This window comes from Kogia breviceps, chromosome 2, assembly GCF_026419965.1.
Source record: "Kogia breviceps isolate mKogBre1 chromosome 2, mKogBre1 haplotype 1, whole genome shotgun sequence".
Taxonomy (NCBI): Eukaryota; Metazoa; Chordata; class Mammalia; order Artiodactyla; family Physeteridae; genus Kogia; species Kogia breviceps.
The window spans coordinates 81,663,190-81,680,143 of NC_081311.1; the positions used below are offsets into that span (position 1 = coordinate 81,663,190).

Below are 16,954 nucleotides of genomic sequence, written 5' to 3' on the forward strand. Positions count from 1 at the left end.
TCCACTTCTTGTTTAACGACGCTTTTGTTTATGACTTTTATGCTTACACTTTTCGCTCCTAGAATTGACTTTTTTTTTCCCTTTTATCTCTGCTGCGCCATGATGGATTGATGGGCCCTTGTGAACAATTTCAGCATGTCAGCTGCCTTCCCAGAGATGTGTTTCTCTGTCTGGGTCTTGATATATATTTACATCCTTGATTTTTATTATTCTCACTTGATAGAAGCAGATTGAGGGACTGGCATTTAATTTTGCTCTCTGGAATATTAATTAGGGGAAGAAATTTTATTCCTCTTTTAATTTCATATTCTTTTTGACTCATCCAAGATGGTAGCAAGTAACATGTAAATGGACTCCCTTATTGACTTAACTGCTTAACTACTACATCACTGTCAAGTGATGTACAGAAACAACCAGAATATTTGCTCCCTAGAGAAATGGCTCAGTAGTTAATTAGCTGGGCTTTCTGTATGTCTGGATAAACCATGATTTCTATTGCTTATTATCCCTTATAAAGAGATTCTATTTTATTGATGGCAAGGGCATCCAGAGGTTGAGGTAAATTATTATAATTTAATGTTTCCCAAGCATCGTTAACAACTGCTATGGGAGAGTTTTCCCCATATTCTTCTAGGTACTACAGGGTTGCAGCGAAAACAATGGCATTTCCCATGCATTCAGGTCTTAAACTCTAATATAAATATAAAACAAACTCATAGATCTAGAATAGTTTTAGTTCTGAAATTGACCTTACATATCCCCTGTCCCAAACCCTTCATTTTATTACTTAAAATGAGGAAATGGAGGTCCAGAGAGCGATTAAGTGACTTAACATCACACATCGCAGATCCCAGATCTTGTGTCTTTTCAAAAATCTCACTTCTGTGCCATCCTCCCTAGCACATTTGAAGTATAAATATGTTTTTCTAGGCAAAAGAACCGTTCGCAGGCATATAAGATACCTTGCAGATTGATGGTACTTTAATTTGCGGAATAATTTCCCAAGTGTTTTCTCATTTGCCCTTTATTATAGCTCCATGTAATACATAAGGAAGATAATAGCATTTCTGTATTCCAGTGGTGAATGTGAGCCCACAGTGCTGACGTTATTTGCCTAAGGGCACATGGCTAATTCACATTGTTTTTTTTTTTTCAATTGTAAAATGGATTAGTAATACCTACTTCATATGAATGTTATCCGAAGTGAATGAAATTAAATTGATAGTATATATAAAGTGTCTAGCTCAAGGGTTTTCATTAAATGGTGTGGTGCACAGGATTCTGAGATTGCCCCAAGACCCCTGCCCCCTGGTGTGCCCACCCTGTATAATTTCTGCCCCTTGAGTGTGGACAGCACCTGTGAGTATGATAGGGTGTTCCTCTTGTAATTAGGTTACATCATTTGGCAAAGGTGGAAAGGATTCTGAGGCGTAATTAAGGTCCCTAATCAGTTAGCTTTAAGTCAGTCAAAAGAGAGATTATCTGGATGGGTCTGACCTAATCAGACAAGCCCTTTAAGAGAAGGACTAGAGGTCAGAGACAGAGGAAGCAGCGGACACCGTCCCCGTGGCCTTGAAGAAGTAAACAGCTGTGTTGCAAATAGCCTATGGCGAGGACCCCACGTCATAAGGATGGCCTCTCAGATCTGGAGCAGATCCCAGCAGAGCCAGCAAGAAAATTCAGTCCTATAGCTGCAAGAAACCGAATTCTGCCAGCCAGAAGTCAGGTTGGAAGAGGACTCAAGGCTCAGGTAAGACTGCAGCCCTGGGCCACACTGTGAATCCAGCCTGGTGAGACCCCAAGCAGAGGAGCCGGCCACGCCTGGCTGAAGCAGGATGCCGTGAGATCACACACTTCGCGTTATTGAAGCCGCTGTTTGTGGGGATTTGTTACGCCGCAGCAGAAAACAAACACCAGTGGCGATCCTTACTAGCATGCTTAGCTGCTGGTGATGATGTTGGTGACCATAATGGGGGTGATGCTAATAGTCATACACGCCTGAAAATGAAACCCAGGCTTTAATTCACTTTTATTACACTGGACTCCAGATTATATGTTATGGCTAGGACTGTGTCACTTCTAGCTGCAGGGGGATGGGAATTACAAGCCTTTCAGCTGCCTGAACAGCTAGTAAGGAAGCAGTGACTGGTGGGGAAGAGGACAGATGGACGTTAGATGGGCAGTGAGTACTTTCTGTCACATTCCCTTCCTAGAAAGTTAAACACATGTAATTGATCTCCAATCCCAGTTAGCACTGGATTGTCAGGATCCTCAAGCTAGAGTTGGATGCCTTTGACAGTGGCCGTGGACACTGATTTGGGGGAAAAATAGGAAGAAGAATGATACCTCAGTTGTTCAGAATGGAATTGCAATTGCTGAGTGAAGTAAGATCTGGAGTCAGGTTTGGGTAGGAAGCACAGAGTCTGAAAGGGTCAAATCCAAGAAATGTAGTGAAATCAATATGGGTAGGATTCAGTGGCTGGCCAGTTTGGAGTGGGGAAGTTGGGTGGACAAGAGAATTCCAGGCCTGCAGTATGAGCAGTGGTGGTCCCAGTAGAGATGGAGGACTGTGCTTGTCCTAGCCATGCCAGCAGAAGTTTATCTTCCTTCCAAAGTCCATGGGCAATATTGCCCTGTTGGTGTTCATGTCAGTGCTTATTTATCCTGAATATAATCTGTTCTGTGGGAAATAGATACTCCCACAATAACTAGTACAGTAAAAGCCTCTGTTTCCTCGTGTTTAAAATGAGCGATCCCTGCCTTGAAGGTTTGCTATAATCTGAATGTGACAGTGCATGTAAAGTGGCCAGTCAAGCCGTTGCTCGATACATCGGTACTATTATTGTTGTTGTTCTTTGTGTGTACTTTTCTTCACCCCCGGTTTCATCATGAACTCCTGAAGGTCATGACTATGGTTTATATATGCTTCTTTTCATATTCTGCTAAAAGTCCAGTGTTACATAATAGATGCTCTATAAACTTTGGATTGAGTAAATGCAGATAACTGAGAAGAAGGCTATGAGAAGGAAAATAAATGTCAGTATTTCCCAAAAAGTTCGTGTGTGTGTGTGTGTGCGTGTGCTTATTTATCTATATTTATCTATGTTGGATGGTGCCTATCAGGTAGGTTTGGATGGTACCTGTCAGGCTTTCTTGCTAGTGAATGAGCTAATTTTCCCCCGATACCTATTCCAAAAAGTAAAACAGTCTTTTTTTTAATCTAGCATTTTAGTTATTTTATTTTATTTTATTTCACTGGCCACACCGTATGGCACGAAGGGTCTTAGTTCCCTGACCAGGGATCGAACCCGTGCCCCCTGTAGTGGAAGTGTGGAGTACTAACCACTGGACCGCCAGGGAAGTCCCAGTAAAATAGTCTTGAATCATAAGCATATGCTGCTTTTTTACCAAAAAGAAAGAAGAGTATGAGGTAAGGAAAACCTACTTTTAGTAGACAGTGAAGTCTTATTCATTGTATCTGTTATCCTGATCATTCGTTTATTTACTGAACACATATTGACTGACTGCTGTGAATTAGACTCAGTGATAGGCCATGGGGCTGCCCCTCTGGGTGTCTAGGGTCTACCAGGAACGTCAGCTGGGGCTGCTACAGGATGAGCGCTGGGTTCTGTGGAGCCCTGAGGGTGCCCGGTGCACGTTTGCAAGTGCCGGCCGGCCGCATGGTGACCCATGGCCGTGAACTGTGAACAGAGTACAGAGTACAAGACTGGGAGACACATCTGATCTTGCTGAGTTCTGGAACTTCAAGGGCACAGATCTCCTTTTACTTAAGTGTAAGATTCATGTCAAAATAGTCCTAGAAGTGGGACTTATGTCAGAGAGAAAGTGATATGATGTAGATCTTACTTAAGGATGTATGGAAACCTGGATTCAGAAATGCCTGGATATTTAATGGGCTCAGAAAAATCCATTGCTTTTCCCTTAAAAGAAAGTGTGTGAATCTGATATGAAGGGCATAGCAAAGTGAGAACTTGGTCCATTTGCATTCCCTTTATAACCAAACCCTCAGTTTGGCCTGTAAATTCCATCATAGAGATGTCTAAAATTTTGAAGGAAAAAAATGCTGAAACTAGGATTCTCTTCAGAAAGTACTTTTATACAAAGCTGAACTTCCCTGTGTATTTTCATCAAAAGAATTCCCAAATGCATATGAAATCTACCACAGAATTGTAGGACTATTAGACAGTTTTATTTCTACCTCATAAAAAGATTTCAAAACCTGTGGGAGTTTTGAGCCAGCACTCATCTATCCATATCACTCCCAACTCAGGGACCCATGAGACGCCTCTCAAAGCAATTAGGGATGTTAATTTAAGCAAACTGTCACATGGTACACACTTCATTATCAGTGGGTGATAGATTGTTTAAAACCGATATTATCTTTCTCCAAAAATAAAATATGTATTTGTGTGCATATGTGTCTAAGTAAATAAATTATATGTATATAATAAAATTCAATACTAATGTCAAGGGGCTTCCCCGGTGGCGCAGTGGTTGAGAATCCGCCTGCTAATGCAGGGGACATGGTTTCGAGCCCTGGTCCGGGAAGATCCCACATGCCATGGAGCAGTTAAGCCCGTGCACCACAACTACTGAGCCTGCTCTCTAGAGCCTGTGAGCCACAACTACTGAGCCTGCGTGCCACAACTAATGAAGCCCATGCGCCTAGAGCCCGTGCACTGCAACAAAGAGTAGCCCCCACTCGCAGCAACTAGAGAAAGCCTGCACGCAGCAGCGAAGACCCAACGCAGCCAAAAATAAATAAATTTATTTAAAAAAAACCACCACCAACAAAAGACTAATGTCAATACATGGATGCTTAAAATATGAAAGTTCTTTTAAAAAATCCACTATAAATGTCAGTCAGTACTTCCTCTTTTCCTTTCTGCTTCTCTTTGCAGAAATGAGACTGAGCACTGAACTAAACCTTTCAGATAAGACACCCAGTGCATTTGATCATTTCGTTTCAAAATCTCTCTTCAGGTCAGTGGTTCTCTTCTTCCTCAAGTGTCAACATTTTCCTCTTTATCCCAAAATAAAAATTAAAATAAAAACAACCTTAAATGCATTTTTTACTGTATTTCTGACTCAACAAGTTCAACTCCTGCTAGAAGTTTGGTTCCTAGGTGCTCCTGCGGCTGTGGAAAGTCCCATCAACCTCCCTGTTGGTCTTTTTAAAAAAAAAAAACAAACTTAATTTTATTTATTTTTGGCTGCGTTGGGTCCTCGTTGCTGTGTGTGGGCTTTCTCTAGTTGTAGCAGTGCACAGACTTCTCATTGCAGTGGCTTCTCTTGTTGCAGAATGCTAGTTCTAGGCTCCCGGTCTTCAGTAGTTGTGGCTCATGGGCTAAGTAGTTGCGGCACATGGTCTCAGTAGTTGTGGCTCATGGGCTCTATAGAGTGCAGGCTCAGTAGTTGTGGCACACAAGCTTAGTTGCTCTGAGACATGTGGGATCTTCCCGGACCAGGGCTTGAACCCGTGTCCCCTGCATTGGCAGGTGGACTCTTATCCACTGTGCCACCAGGGAAGGCTCTCCCTGTTGGTCTTTTACAGGATTGCCTCCTGTGCAGGGCACACCTGCCCGAGGAGCCTGGGCAGGGAGACAGGCTTAGGCCCTAGAGGGGGATGCAGGTGGGGTGACTTAGGACTGAACAGCCTGGAGAGGGATTAGGAGATTAAGGAGAAAGGAATGGAAAAAAGGGACAAAGCCATTTTATCTTGCTGTGTTTCCCCCCCACCCTAAATCTTAATTCTATAAAATGATTCTGAAGAGTTCCTTCGTGTTCTCAGTTTGTTTATTTAGTTGTGTGTGTGTTAAACTGCAGAGATGTTAAAACAGTAGTATGTTCCTACACAATGAAAGCGTAAGAAGAAAAGCTTTCATCAAGTTTCTTTTCCTTCTTTCTCAGGCGAGCTTTTCTCTTACCTCTCCTTGGAAAAGATCTGTGTTTTGAAATAATTTGGGAAAAGGAAATGCTAATGTTTTCCTAATTGTACTTTACTGAATCATCAATGCCAGGAAGTTCTTCCTTAAATTACATCCAGATTCCCTTGCTGATGCTGAAGCTTATTTCCTTTAGTTTTATCTTCAGAGTCGATGGCGCCCAGCTGCCTCTTCCTAGTGCAGAAAATTATGGGTTGATAAACCATAAAGGTCATTTCCTTTCAGTGTATTTTCTTCATGCTTTAACTGTTTCCCATTCTTTTATCTATATATCTATATGCTTAACAGTGGTACCTTTAGAATTGCACCCAGCCGTACCCATCCTGCAGCATATCCAGGCCATGCTTGAATGCAGGGTCATGCAGCATCGAAGCATTTTACCTTGCATTTACCCTTGGAATATGCTCTTCCTAAGTTCATTCCCAATCACTTTTACAATCTAGCTCCTTACTCAGTCCTTCATGGAGCTTCCTCTGAGCTCCTCTCAGATGACTTCTTCCTCTGGGCCTATCACCTTACCATGTGTCACAACAAACCCCAACACAGGCAGTTAACTGAAAAGATGTGCAGCACTACTGAATGGGGGATGATACATGAATGAAACAGCCTGTAAAGATGGAAACTTCTAATTTATAGTGATCCCAAGCCTTTTTATTTTTATTATTTATTTATTTATTTATTTTGGCTGTGTTGTTGGGTCTTCATGGCTGCATGTGGGCTTTCTCTTGTTGCAGCGAGCAGGGGCTACTCTTCATTGTGGTGCACGGGCTTCTCATTGTGGTGGCTTCTCTTGTTGCAGAGCACGGGCTCTAGGTTCTCAAGCTTCAGTAGTTGCAGCACACAGGCTTAGTAGTTGGGGCTCATGGGTTCAGTAGTTGTGGCTCACAGGCTCTAGAGTGCAGGCTCAGTAGTTGCAGTGCACGGGCTCAGTTGCTCTGCAGCATGTGGGATCTTCCTGGACCAGGGGTTGAACCCGTGTCCCCTGCATTGGCAGATGGATTCTTAACCACTGCGCCAAGCCTTTTAAATTGAAAGTCATGAGATGTCCACATACTGTGCACAGTGAGGTGTACAAGTATTTAGGGAGGTGTCAGATACAGTGCACTGAACCAGGGCTTGGTTGGTCTTGCCACCTTTAGTAAGTCTTTTACATTCTCCCTGTCTTCTTACTTGACCAATAATTTGGTCAAGGGGTGAGGTTGGCTCAGTTATGAGACCTTTTCCAAATCTAAAATAATCTTTCCTGAAGATAGCATGGTTTTGCAAACTTTGGCATTCTAAACACGAAAAAATAACTCATGTGTATATCCAAATAGTCCTTCCTATCCTTGCTTCCCTGAGAAATTTGCCTCCTATTTTATATATTATGTAACGGTATCTGTTGAAAAAATGAACAACGTTAAGAACTTGGAGCTTGAGGGTATTTCCAGTAGTAAGCCTAAGAAGATCCTGGTGGTCTGCCTTTTTACAGTCTGCCCAAGCTCAGGTGAGCCCCGGTTCTTTCTAAGAAAGAGTTGTGTGAAGATCTGAGGTTGAGGGAGAAAACACACAAAGCCACACCTGGAATATGGGTTCCTTGGAATACTTCACCCCATGCTTCTTCTTGGAAGAAGTACTCCATTCTGGCGTCACCTCACTTTTACATTGTTGAAGAAAATATTCATTCCTTCTGTCCTGTCCCTGCAGCCACAGTGCTGTTCATTCATGTCTAACAATTTATCTTGAAGCTATTGGTTATGCTCAAAGAAATCACATGTATGGAAGGATGAATGTAGACTTTTACTAATACAGGACAGACACCAGAAGGAATGCAACAGATTAAAATAACAAATGAGAACTACCTAATAAGGTCTGTCAATTCAGATTGTGCAACTTGACATAATAATATCATATCTTGGCAACGTCAGATTTGCATTTTGTGGAAGACTTCCTGTTTTCTTATTTTCTGTCTGTAGTACAGAAACAGAAGGATATGAGGAATCTACAGAAATCATTGTTTTTCTCTTGGATTCTCAGAGAAGGACCATACTTAAGGTCAATTCTAATTCTTTTCAGGAAATGTGATTTTGTTGCAATCTTCAGTCCTCTTATGTATCTGCTCTGATCTGAATGTTTGTGTTCACCTAAATTCATATGTTGAAATCCTAACCCCAACGGTGATGGTATTAAGAGGTGGGGCCTTTGGAAGGTGATTGGGTCATGAGGATGGCACCCTCATGATTGGTATTAGTGCCCTTCTGAAACAGGCCAGAGAAACACCCTTGCTCCTTTCATTATATGAAGATATGCCAGCTGTGAACCAGAAAGTGGATTCTCACCAGACACCAAATCTGCTGTCACCTTATCTTGGCCTTCCCAGCCTCCAGAACTGTGAGCACTACATTTCTGCTGTTCATGATATCATATGTCTATGATATTTTGTTATAGCAGCCTGAATCAACTGAGACAGTATCTTAGTAAAGCATATAGTAATAGCAAACATTTATTGAGCATTTTAGACTGGCTACTAAGTATTTTACACACAATATTTCACATAATATTTACACCAACCCTAAGGGGTATTATCTAAAATAAGGAAACTGAGGCTTAAAAGCTTGCGTAGTATCTTTGTGCTAGTAATCAGCAGAGTTGGGACTGAAGCTGGCAGTCCTAGCCAGAGCCCATGCTTTTAACTGCTGCTCTGCGCTGGGGAAGACCAACCTTCTGTGTCCTGAATGTACCTAAATAAAATGATCTGTGCGGTTCCCTTCTTAGGTCTGCATCACAGAGTAAGGCAGTAATGGTTGCTCAAATCCAGGGCATCAGTTCCATACATATTTAGTAAGGGCCTTTCAGGGCCTGGACCCTGCACGGGGTGTTCAGAATACACCGGGGTGAAACAGACGAGTCCCTGCTGTCAACAGCCTTGACCAGTGGAAGGATCATGGGTTAATCACACAATCTTTATACAGATCTGTAGTCACGAGCAGAGATAAATGCTGGGAAGTAGAAGGAAGGGGGACAACGTCCCTGTCCTCTAGCCCCGATGGGAAAATATCTGTTTTCCATTCGATATTTTTACCTCCTGTTCCCTTTTCTACCAACTGCTATTTTAGTAGGCAAAGAGGGAGGGTGCCTCAGTACTAGGAGGGGTGGCTGCCCTTTCACGTTTGTACTGCAGAGATTTAATTAAGTAGAGAATAAATGAGAGAAGAATTAGATAAGGGGTATTGGGTGAATCAAAGTAGGTAAACTTAATTATATAAATATATTTAGTTTGGCTTTAATTTATTCTCTGCAAAGACCATCCATTATGAGTGCTCTTTCTTTTCCAATTAATAAAAAACTAACATCGACATACTGTTTTTCTGTGTGCAAGGTTGTTTCAAATCTCATCAAGGCATTGCAGCAATATTTCAAGAAAAGTGTCATTGTCACCTTTTTTACAGAAGCAGAAGCTGAGCCAATGAGAAGTCAAGTCCCTTCCACAGAATCATTCATTCCAGGAAGTGAGGAGCCTGGAATTCACTTCCACCGATGCGTTTTCCCCCGACTTTTACTTTGTTCTGTGCAGGGACCATTATTTCCATGGTCATGGTTACTAAATTCTTCTCATAGTGATTTTTTTCTAGTGTTTGCATTTTTTATGGGATACATGTTAAAAGGAAGCCCTCCATCTTCACGAAATAGTGTATTAAACATGCAGCAGAGGCAAACACAGAGGAATCAGTGGGAGGAAATAGCATTTAGCAGGTTTTTCTCTTTCGGAAAACTTTTTGGCTGTGTTTTTGTAACGGCCAAGTATGAAATGAAAGGGGAGACACTGCAGGTGGGTGTCCGGAGCAGGGAGAGGAGGAGCAAACGTGAGGATGGCTGGGGTCAGCTCCATCCACCCACAACACCCCAGAGCCCAGCTTGGTCCTCGAGAAGCCCCTGCAGGGGAAGGACCGTGTTCTCCACATTTCTTCTGTGCGGGGCTCCACGTAAATGCCAATCCCTGGACTCACTGGAGCCTCTGCTTCCTGCCTGGTTGAGCATCCAGCCCCTGTCACACCTTATTACAATTACTTATGTTCTTCCCTCCCCAGACACCTGAGCTGTCCTCCTCAGAGGTGTGCTCCTTGGTGCCTGACACATAGGAAGTGGCCAATAAATGTTCCATGAATGAACTTTCAAGAAAGAATAACATTCCCAAGTTCCAGAATAAATTGTCTGTTATTGGGGGTGCTGTTTGAATGAAAAAATTAGTTTTCAGGTCATGAGATACCTTCCCTCTAATAGTCTAATCATTTCTATGACACGGCACTGCCTGATCCACATTTGGTCTAAGCTACTTAATTTCTTCACCCTCTTTTCTTGCTGAAACATTTTCTTTCCACGCAGATCATAGGAGACGGACTGGTGTAATCATGAAAACTGAAACCTCATTCTCTCAAGGATAGGTTGATGTGCTGACATTGGTGCCAAGTACAGGGAAGAGATGCAAACTGCCTCTCTGCAGGGAGTCCAGAGGGGGCAACTCCTACCCATGCCCATAACAGGAGTGAGATATCTTAAATGCTGAAGTAAACGTGTTTAACGATGGTTCTGATGCAAGGGGAGACCTTCTATCTGCCTGGGAAATCAGGGAGACAGCACCAGGCAGGTGGGACTTCTTATACTGGGCACTGAAGCATAGGTAGGAGTTCACCAGGCAGAGGGGAGTGGACTGGGGTCAGAGTGGAAGAGCTCTCTGGGCAGATGCAACTTTGTGTGCGAAGGCAGGGGGGCCAGGAAGCAACACATCTTTATGGTTTTGCTGTTGTGCAGAAGGAGGCTGAAAAGTTGAACTAGGGCCGGATCCTAAGTGGCTTAGCTAGCTTCCTGTGGAGTAGATTTTCTCGGTAGGTAATGAGGAATCACTGAAAAATACTGAGTGAAGGGCATTCGTGATTGATTTACCTTTTATGGGAAGAGGACCACTCTTTTGTAATGTGGAGGGTGAATCGTGGCGTCTGTGGAGTGGGGAGGGATATGGAGATTGCATAGATCTTCCCACTATGAAGCTATTAACAGTAGCCCCGGAACAAGGCAGTGGATGCCTGACCCAGTACGATGCAATGAAAGGAAGGGACAAATTGGAGCTGCATTGAAAGATGCATCGATAACACCAGCTGACTGTGGACCAGCTGACTGTGGGATGTCCTGAGTAAACAGCCCAGGGCAGTCTGGCTCAGAGCCCTGGGTACCAGTCACCAAGAAGGGGCTGCATTGAACCGTCTCATACCAAAAGCTTAAAAAAATGGCCCAGCGTACAGAAAAATACCCTTGCAGCAACCCCTGCCTATGTATTATTTTCCCTTTCTTAAGAGGAGGAAACTAACACAAGGCTCAGAGATGTTAAGTAACTTAGCCAAGGCCACACAGCTCATCCCTGGCAGGACCAGGGTTCAAATCCAGGTCTGCCCAGCTTGAAGCCCATGCTGTGAGGAGGTGCTGTACCCGCGGGGGAGGGGCTGCCCCACGTGACAGATGCACTGGCTGGTGAGGAGCCTCTTGCAAGGCTGGCAGGCACTGAAGGAGAGAAGAGAGCGCCATGGCTTTCCAGGGTAACTAGTGGGAGGGGGCCTTTGCATTTTATTTTTTAAATTTTTAAATTTTAATTTTTTGTTTTTCCTTTTAAACTTTTATTTTATTGAAGTATAGTTGATTTACAGTGTTGTGTTAGTTTCTTAAAGATGTCAGCAACTTCAGCATCTTTATAGGCAGGGCAGCAGGAGCCAATGAAAAGAGAGGGTGTCTGTCCTCCAGCCAGGGTGTGTCTGTGGAATAAGAGGAGGACTTCATGGGCATGTGGGGAGGGAAGGGCCCCTCTCCCTGGACACAGGAAGTGGAGGGTGCTTTGCTGAAGGCAACTCCAAAGGGAAGGCAAGAGGGAAGTGGAGACTGCTTTTAACACCAGAACTTGTTGGCAAAATTGATGGTGAAGGATCAAGAAAATCACAGATATAGCCCTGGTGCCTTGGGGACCTGGGAGGTTCCCTGCGCCAGTACTCAGGACACTGATCTGAGAGCTTAGAGGACGCCCTTGGTGGAGGCTGGGCGCCCGAGTGTGTGTAAGGAGCCAGCCTCGCCTCCTGACTGCCCAGCTACAGGCTCCACGGCCTCCGAGAGCCTGGGTCCCTTTGGTTCCTTCCAGGTGCTGCTCTCCCAGGCCCTGGACCTTCACAGGGGCATTTTAATGTCTAAGAAAGGGAAGCCTGCGAAAATAAATAAAACCCCTCGCTCTACCCAGTGTAACATTAGTTCCTCCAGCATATCTGAGCAGTTACAAGTGTAATCTGAGCACACCTGACTCTTTCACTTGTATTTTTGCTCTTAAGCATAACGAACAATTTGTTCTTCTCAAATAAGGCACTTGGTGAGTTAAGGGATTCAGACCTCAGGAGAGAAACCTTGGAGTCCTTTTCTAGATTCCAGCTGTTGGCAGATTCTGTTGATGGAGGTTGGAAAGGCTAGATATATAGAAGTTTCCTTCTTTGTGTACAAAGACATGATGCTTGTATCTGGAAGGAGAGCTGGGTCCCAGGTCTGCTCACCCGTGGGAAGGTGTATTCCCTGCGTCTGTTCACCCTGGGTCCAGTGCCTTGGCTACTGGCATCTGGGCTTCTATCTGATTAATTGTGACGTATCTTGCTGTTTTCTTTCAGATCATTTTTCTCTTTCTACATGGAGTCTCAGTCCTCTAGTTGATTGGATCTCTATTGCCATATTGACATGTCTACTACCTTTTGAATAAATAAACATTAAGAAATACAATTTTTCGGGCTTCCCTGGTGGCTCAGTGGTTGAGAGTCCGCCTGCCGATGCAGGGGACACGGGTTCGTGCCCCGGTCCGGGAAGATCCCACATGCCGCGGAGTGGCTGGGCCCGTGAGCCATGGCCGCTGAGCCTGCGCGTCCGGAGCCTGTGCTCTGCAACGGGAGAGGCCACAGCGGTGAGAGGCCCTAGTACCGCAAAAAAAAAAAAAAAAAAAAGAAATACAATTTTTATGTCATTATTAAGTATTATATTTAATTAAAAAGAGGCAACACATGTTTAATGTTACATCTTATAAAAATCCTAAACTGAATTTCGGAAAAGGTGAAGTTAATGTATTTTCATAAATATGCACAATTTGTTTCACATGTACCCTCCCCCCCCCATCACCAGTCCCTTGTCAAAATCAATGCTTGTACATTCACAGGCTGGGTTTCTGGGGACCCATCAGGTGCTTGGATATCCACTGGCAGGAGTGATCACAGGGCACCACGTCCACCCAGCTGGACCTCAGGGACCCCTGCTAAGCATTTTCTAGAATGCGATCCTGGTCTTTTGCACCCAGGCGTGGAGTGACTTGGCTCTCTGATCTCTTGCTCAGGAACCCTGGAGCACGCAGCACATCCCAGCGCTGTTTTCAGCCTTCTGTGGCCTCTTGGTTGCACTTTCCTACCATCTGAGCAGACAGAGCAGCGACCCCTCTGTGCTCCTGTGAGTAACACACACACACACACACACACACACACACACACCCGTCCCCTGGTCCTGCAGCCTTGCTCTCTCACCCAGTGCTCATGGTGCCTGCACACACACACACACACACACACACACACACACACACACACACACACGTCCCCTGGTCCTGCAGCCTTGCTCTCTCACCCAGTGCTCATGGTGCCTACACACACACACACACACACACACACACACACACACACACACACACACACACACACACACACACACCCGTCCCCTGGTCCTGCAGCCTTGCTCTCTCACCCAGTGCTCATGGTGCCTACACACACACACACACACACACACACACACACACACACACACACACACACACACACACACACACACACACACACGTCCCTGGGCTACGGTGGGAGAAATGCAGGACTGACCAGAAATGAATGAAAATCAGGGGTCAAGTTCTAAGGCACATTTAACCTTTGCTCTGGTGCTTTTGGAGTGAAATTCGCAAGGCCAGGAGCAGATGGCCTCTTGCACCCAAGCACTGTCTTTGACTTTCCCTTGGTGAGTCATATGAGAAGCACCAACCTTCACAAGTATCCTCTCTGGGTCCACAAAGTGGCATCGCTGCCTTTATGCCAGGCAGCTAGCCTGGGGAGACTAGACTGGCATCTCTGACAGGAAAAGTTTTGTCCTGTTGTTTTTTGTTCTTAGTATGGCAGTGCCCTCCAGATTTAAACAGAAGTGTGTGCCAAAGTTTTAAAAGGCATTTAATAATAATGCTTAGTCCCTTGAAAATATACTTTCCAATCTTCCCTTTGTGTGTTATCTTTCAAGTTTTTGATAAATATGCACTTTGGAACTGAAAACATAAAGATGTGATGCCATAGTTTCAGGGCCCAGTCAATCAATCCAGTTAGTCGATCAATCATCTCATGTAATTTCTCCACACTTACGGGAGATATTGACTTAAGATAACCGTAACTGTTTGGAGGGCAGAAAAATTATAATTTTAGGCTGTCAGGTACTGCAAGATGAAAGGCGTGGAAAATGGGGAAAGGTTAAATGTCGATGGCACAAATTTTCTTATCAAATATTTTACTGTATTTTGGTCTGGCTGCAATAGAGAATCTCCATGAGCTTAGCTAGCTGTTGGCAGTCAGGGGTACTGATACCTCCTGTGGTCTTCAACAGCTTTGCAGTAAGTCCCCTACACAGGAACCTTCAAGTTGCGAACTTTCAAAGATGCAAACGTGTGTTCGCATGTCCAGTCACATCAGGCGTGCGTGAAATTGCACCTGGCCCTCCGTTTCCTGCTGCTGATGGACGATCCTTCAGCTCTACCGTCTCCCACCCCCTCTCCCTCAGCTCCAGTCAGTACCTCTTCTTGCCTGTTCACTCGATGCCCGCCCCAGTACGCCAGCTGTTGTACTGGACTACTGTCCTTTTCCAGGGACTGTACTGTAAGATTAAACATGTTCTCTTTATTTTTTGTGTCTGTTTTTTAATATATTATTTGTGTGAAGAGTATTATAAACCTGTGACAGTACAGTCCTAGACAGCCGGTTGTGTTAGTTGGGTACCTAGGCTAACTTTGTCGGACTTACGAACACCCTCTTGGAAGGGAACTTGTTTGTGTGTAGTGGACTTACTGTAATCAGGATGGAATCTGAAGTTCAGCTGTTGTCTTTGTGGTCCCTTCAACATGCACCTCTTTTTCTTTATTACGAATTATCTAAAGGAGAGAGCACAGGCTTTTGTCATTTGTGAGTGTGAGGTCTAAGGTGAAGCTGTTTACCTCAAACCTTGGAATAGGCACATATTTTAAAAAGTAAAACCTGTGTGTGTTTTTCCATTTTCAGGTCCTTTATTCAGTGCAGATTGCTTCATAAGTTTTTACATCAAAATCTGGAAGAGTTGGCTGCAGACCCTCTCCCCAAGAAGATGAAAGATTCTGTGGTGAGACATTTGTGTTGTATAATGTACGCAGGGGCACCACTTGACTTGGTGTGGAATAGACCGTGAGCTGCCTGCCCGGTGTGGATGGACCCTTTGAGCTTCTGGAGGGTGGATGCTGTGCACCTCTACCACAGGTGCTCACTTGGTCCTCAACTGATGCAGTTTGCCTGGACATTCAAATGAGCCCTGTTCAGACAAGTCCACCCACTGCTGGCCCCAAGCAGCAGGTGGGATGGGTGTGAAGAAAAGCTTGTCAATTAAACATTCAGGCAAACTGCATTCTTGATGTGCCCTGCCCACCCCCCTACCACTCTGCTCTCTCCACATCCTTGCCTTAGCCTCATGCTGAGCTCAGGCAACTCTTTCCTGGGTCTTTTGGCTCAAGGTTGACATCAGTAAGCCCCTTGGGAGGGGTGCTTGGGCTTTAGACTTATGTCTGGGATGTTGCAGAGGAGCCACCATATTGGTTGGAGCACAGGAGAGGAAGAGGAAGGAGGAAAAGAAGGAATAAATAAATAAATAAAAGGTTGTGAAAGAATGATGCTATCTCTCTGTTCCCAGGGAAATGGCTTGGGGCAGGTATATCTCTTTGGTATCAACTTCCAAACCTTAATAGTTTGAAAAGCAGTGCTCATTGGTCACGCAATCTCCCATTTGAGTACTGAGCTTGGAGCAGTCTGCTGTCTCCCAGCCATGCTTTTTCTGTATTTTTAAGAATGACAGATCAAAGGAAAAGCAGTTAATGGGCTATTGATTGCAAGCTCCTCTAGGAGCCGTGTCTCATTTGTCCTGGTCTCCCCAGTATCTGTACCTCATGCCTGCTGGATGCTCAGCACATTCCATTGAATTTAGATGAGTTAAATTGCAATCCGCCATTTCGGACAATGTGCAAGACTCATAGCCAACATGATAGCATTTAAAAGAATTCATAGTCAGACCTCTGTGCCTTTGAGTGTGGTTACAATTCAAGCTAAAGCATTGAGGCTTGTCTGTCACCACAGGGAATGAAAACACAAATCACTAGGAATAAGGGTTCGTTAATTGCTGAATTTAATTTTTTCCTTCTAGTTTTATTGAGGTATAATTGACATTCAGCACTGTGTAATTGTGTCATAAAGGCTGAGATATACTTGAAAGCAAGGTGTGAGGTGAAGCTTCCAAGCTGATGAGATGGCAGATAACAGAGAAGACATTTGACATTCAAATGTAGCATCAACAACCTGACCTCTAAGATTTATACCAGGAAACTTAGAGGGACAAGATCAAACTCACATTCCCAGATTGATTGCTGTGAAAGTCCTGGGGGGCCCAAAGTCTACTCAAGAGTTTCCCATGGATATTTGAAAAAACTATCCCCACAGATGTTGCTTGATTTCATGAACGATGAAGATGCTTTCTCATTTATTGCAGTAAAAATAATGTGTAAATTACAATGAAATCTGACAAGAAATTTGCCTAGAAGACATTTCAATAGCATGAGTAGCCGTGATGGGTTAGGTGTTGCCTTACTTGGTTTTAATATACTTTGAAATGCTTTGTACCATGTAGAGCACATA

At 44.1% G+C, this 16,954-nt stretch overlaps 1 protein-coding gene across 7 annotated transcripts in view; it reads left to right on the forward strand.

The window, feature by feature from the left end:
- Positions 1-16,954, forward strand: part of PCNX2 (pecanex 2) — a 274,045-nt gene that overhangs the window by 102,941 nt on the left and 154,150 nt on the right. For all 7 annotated transcript variants that reach the window (XM_067025705.1, XM_067025704.1, XM_059053839.2 and 4 more), the window contains exons 16-17: positions 13,345-13,454; positions 15,302-15,398. In XM_067025705.1, coding sequence (XP_066881806.1) covers positions 13,345-13,454; positions 15,302-15,398 — 207 coding nt within the window. The remainder of the gene's footprint in view (positions 1-13,344; positions 13,455-15,301; positions 15,399-16,954) is intronic.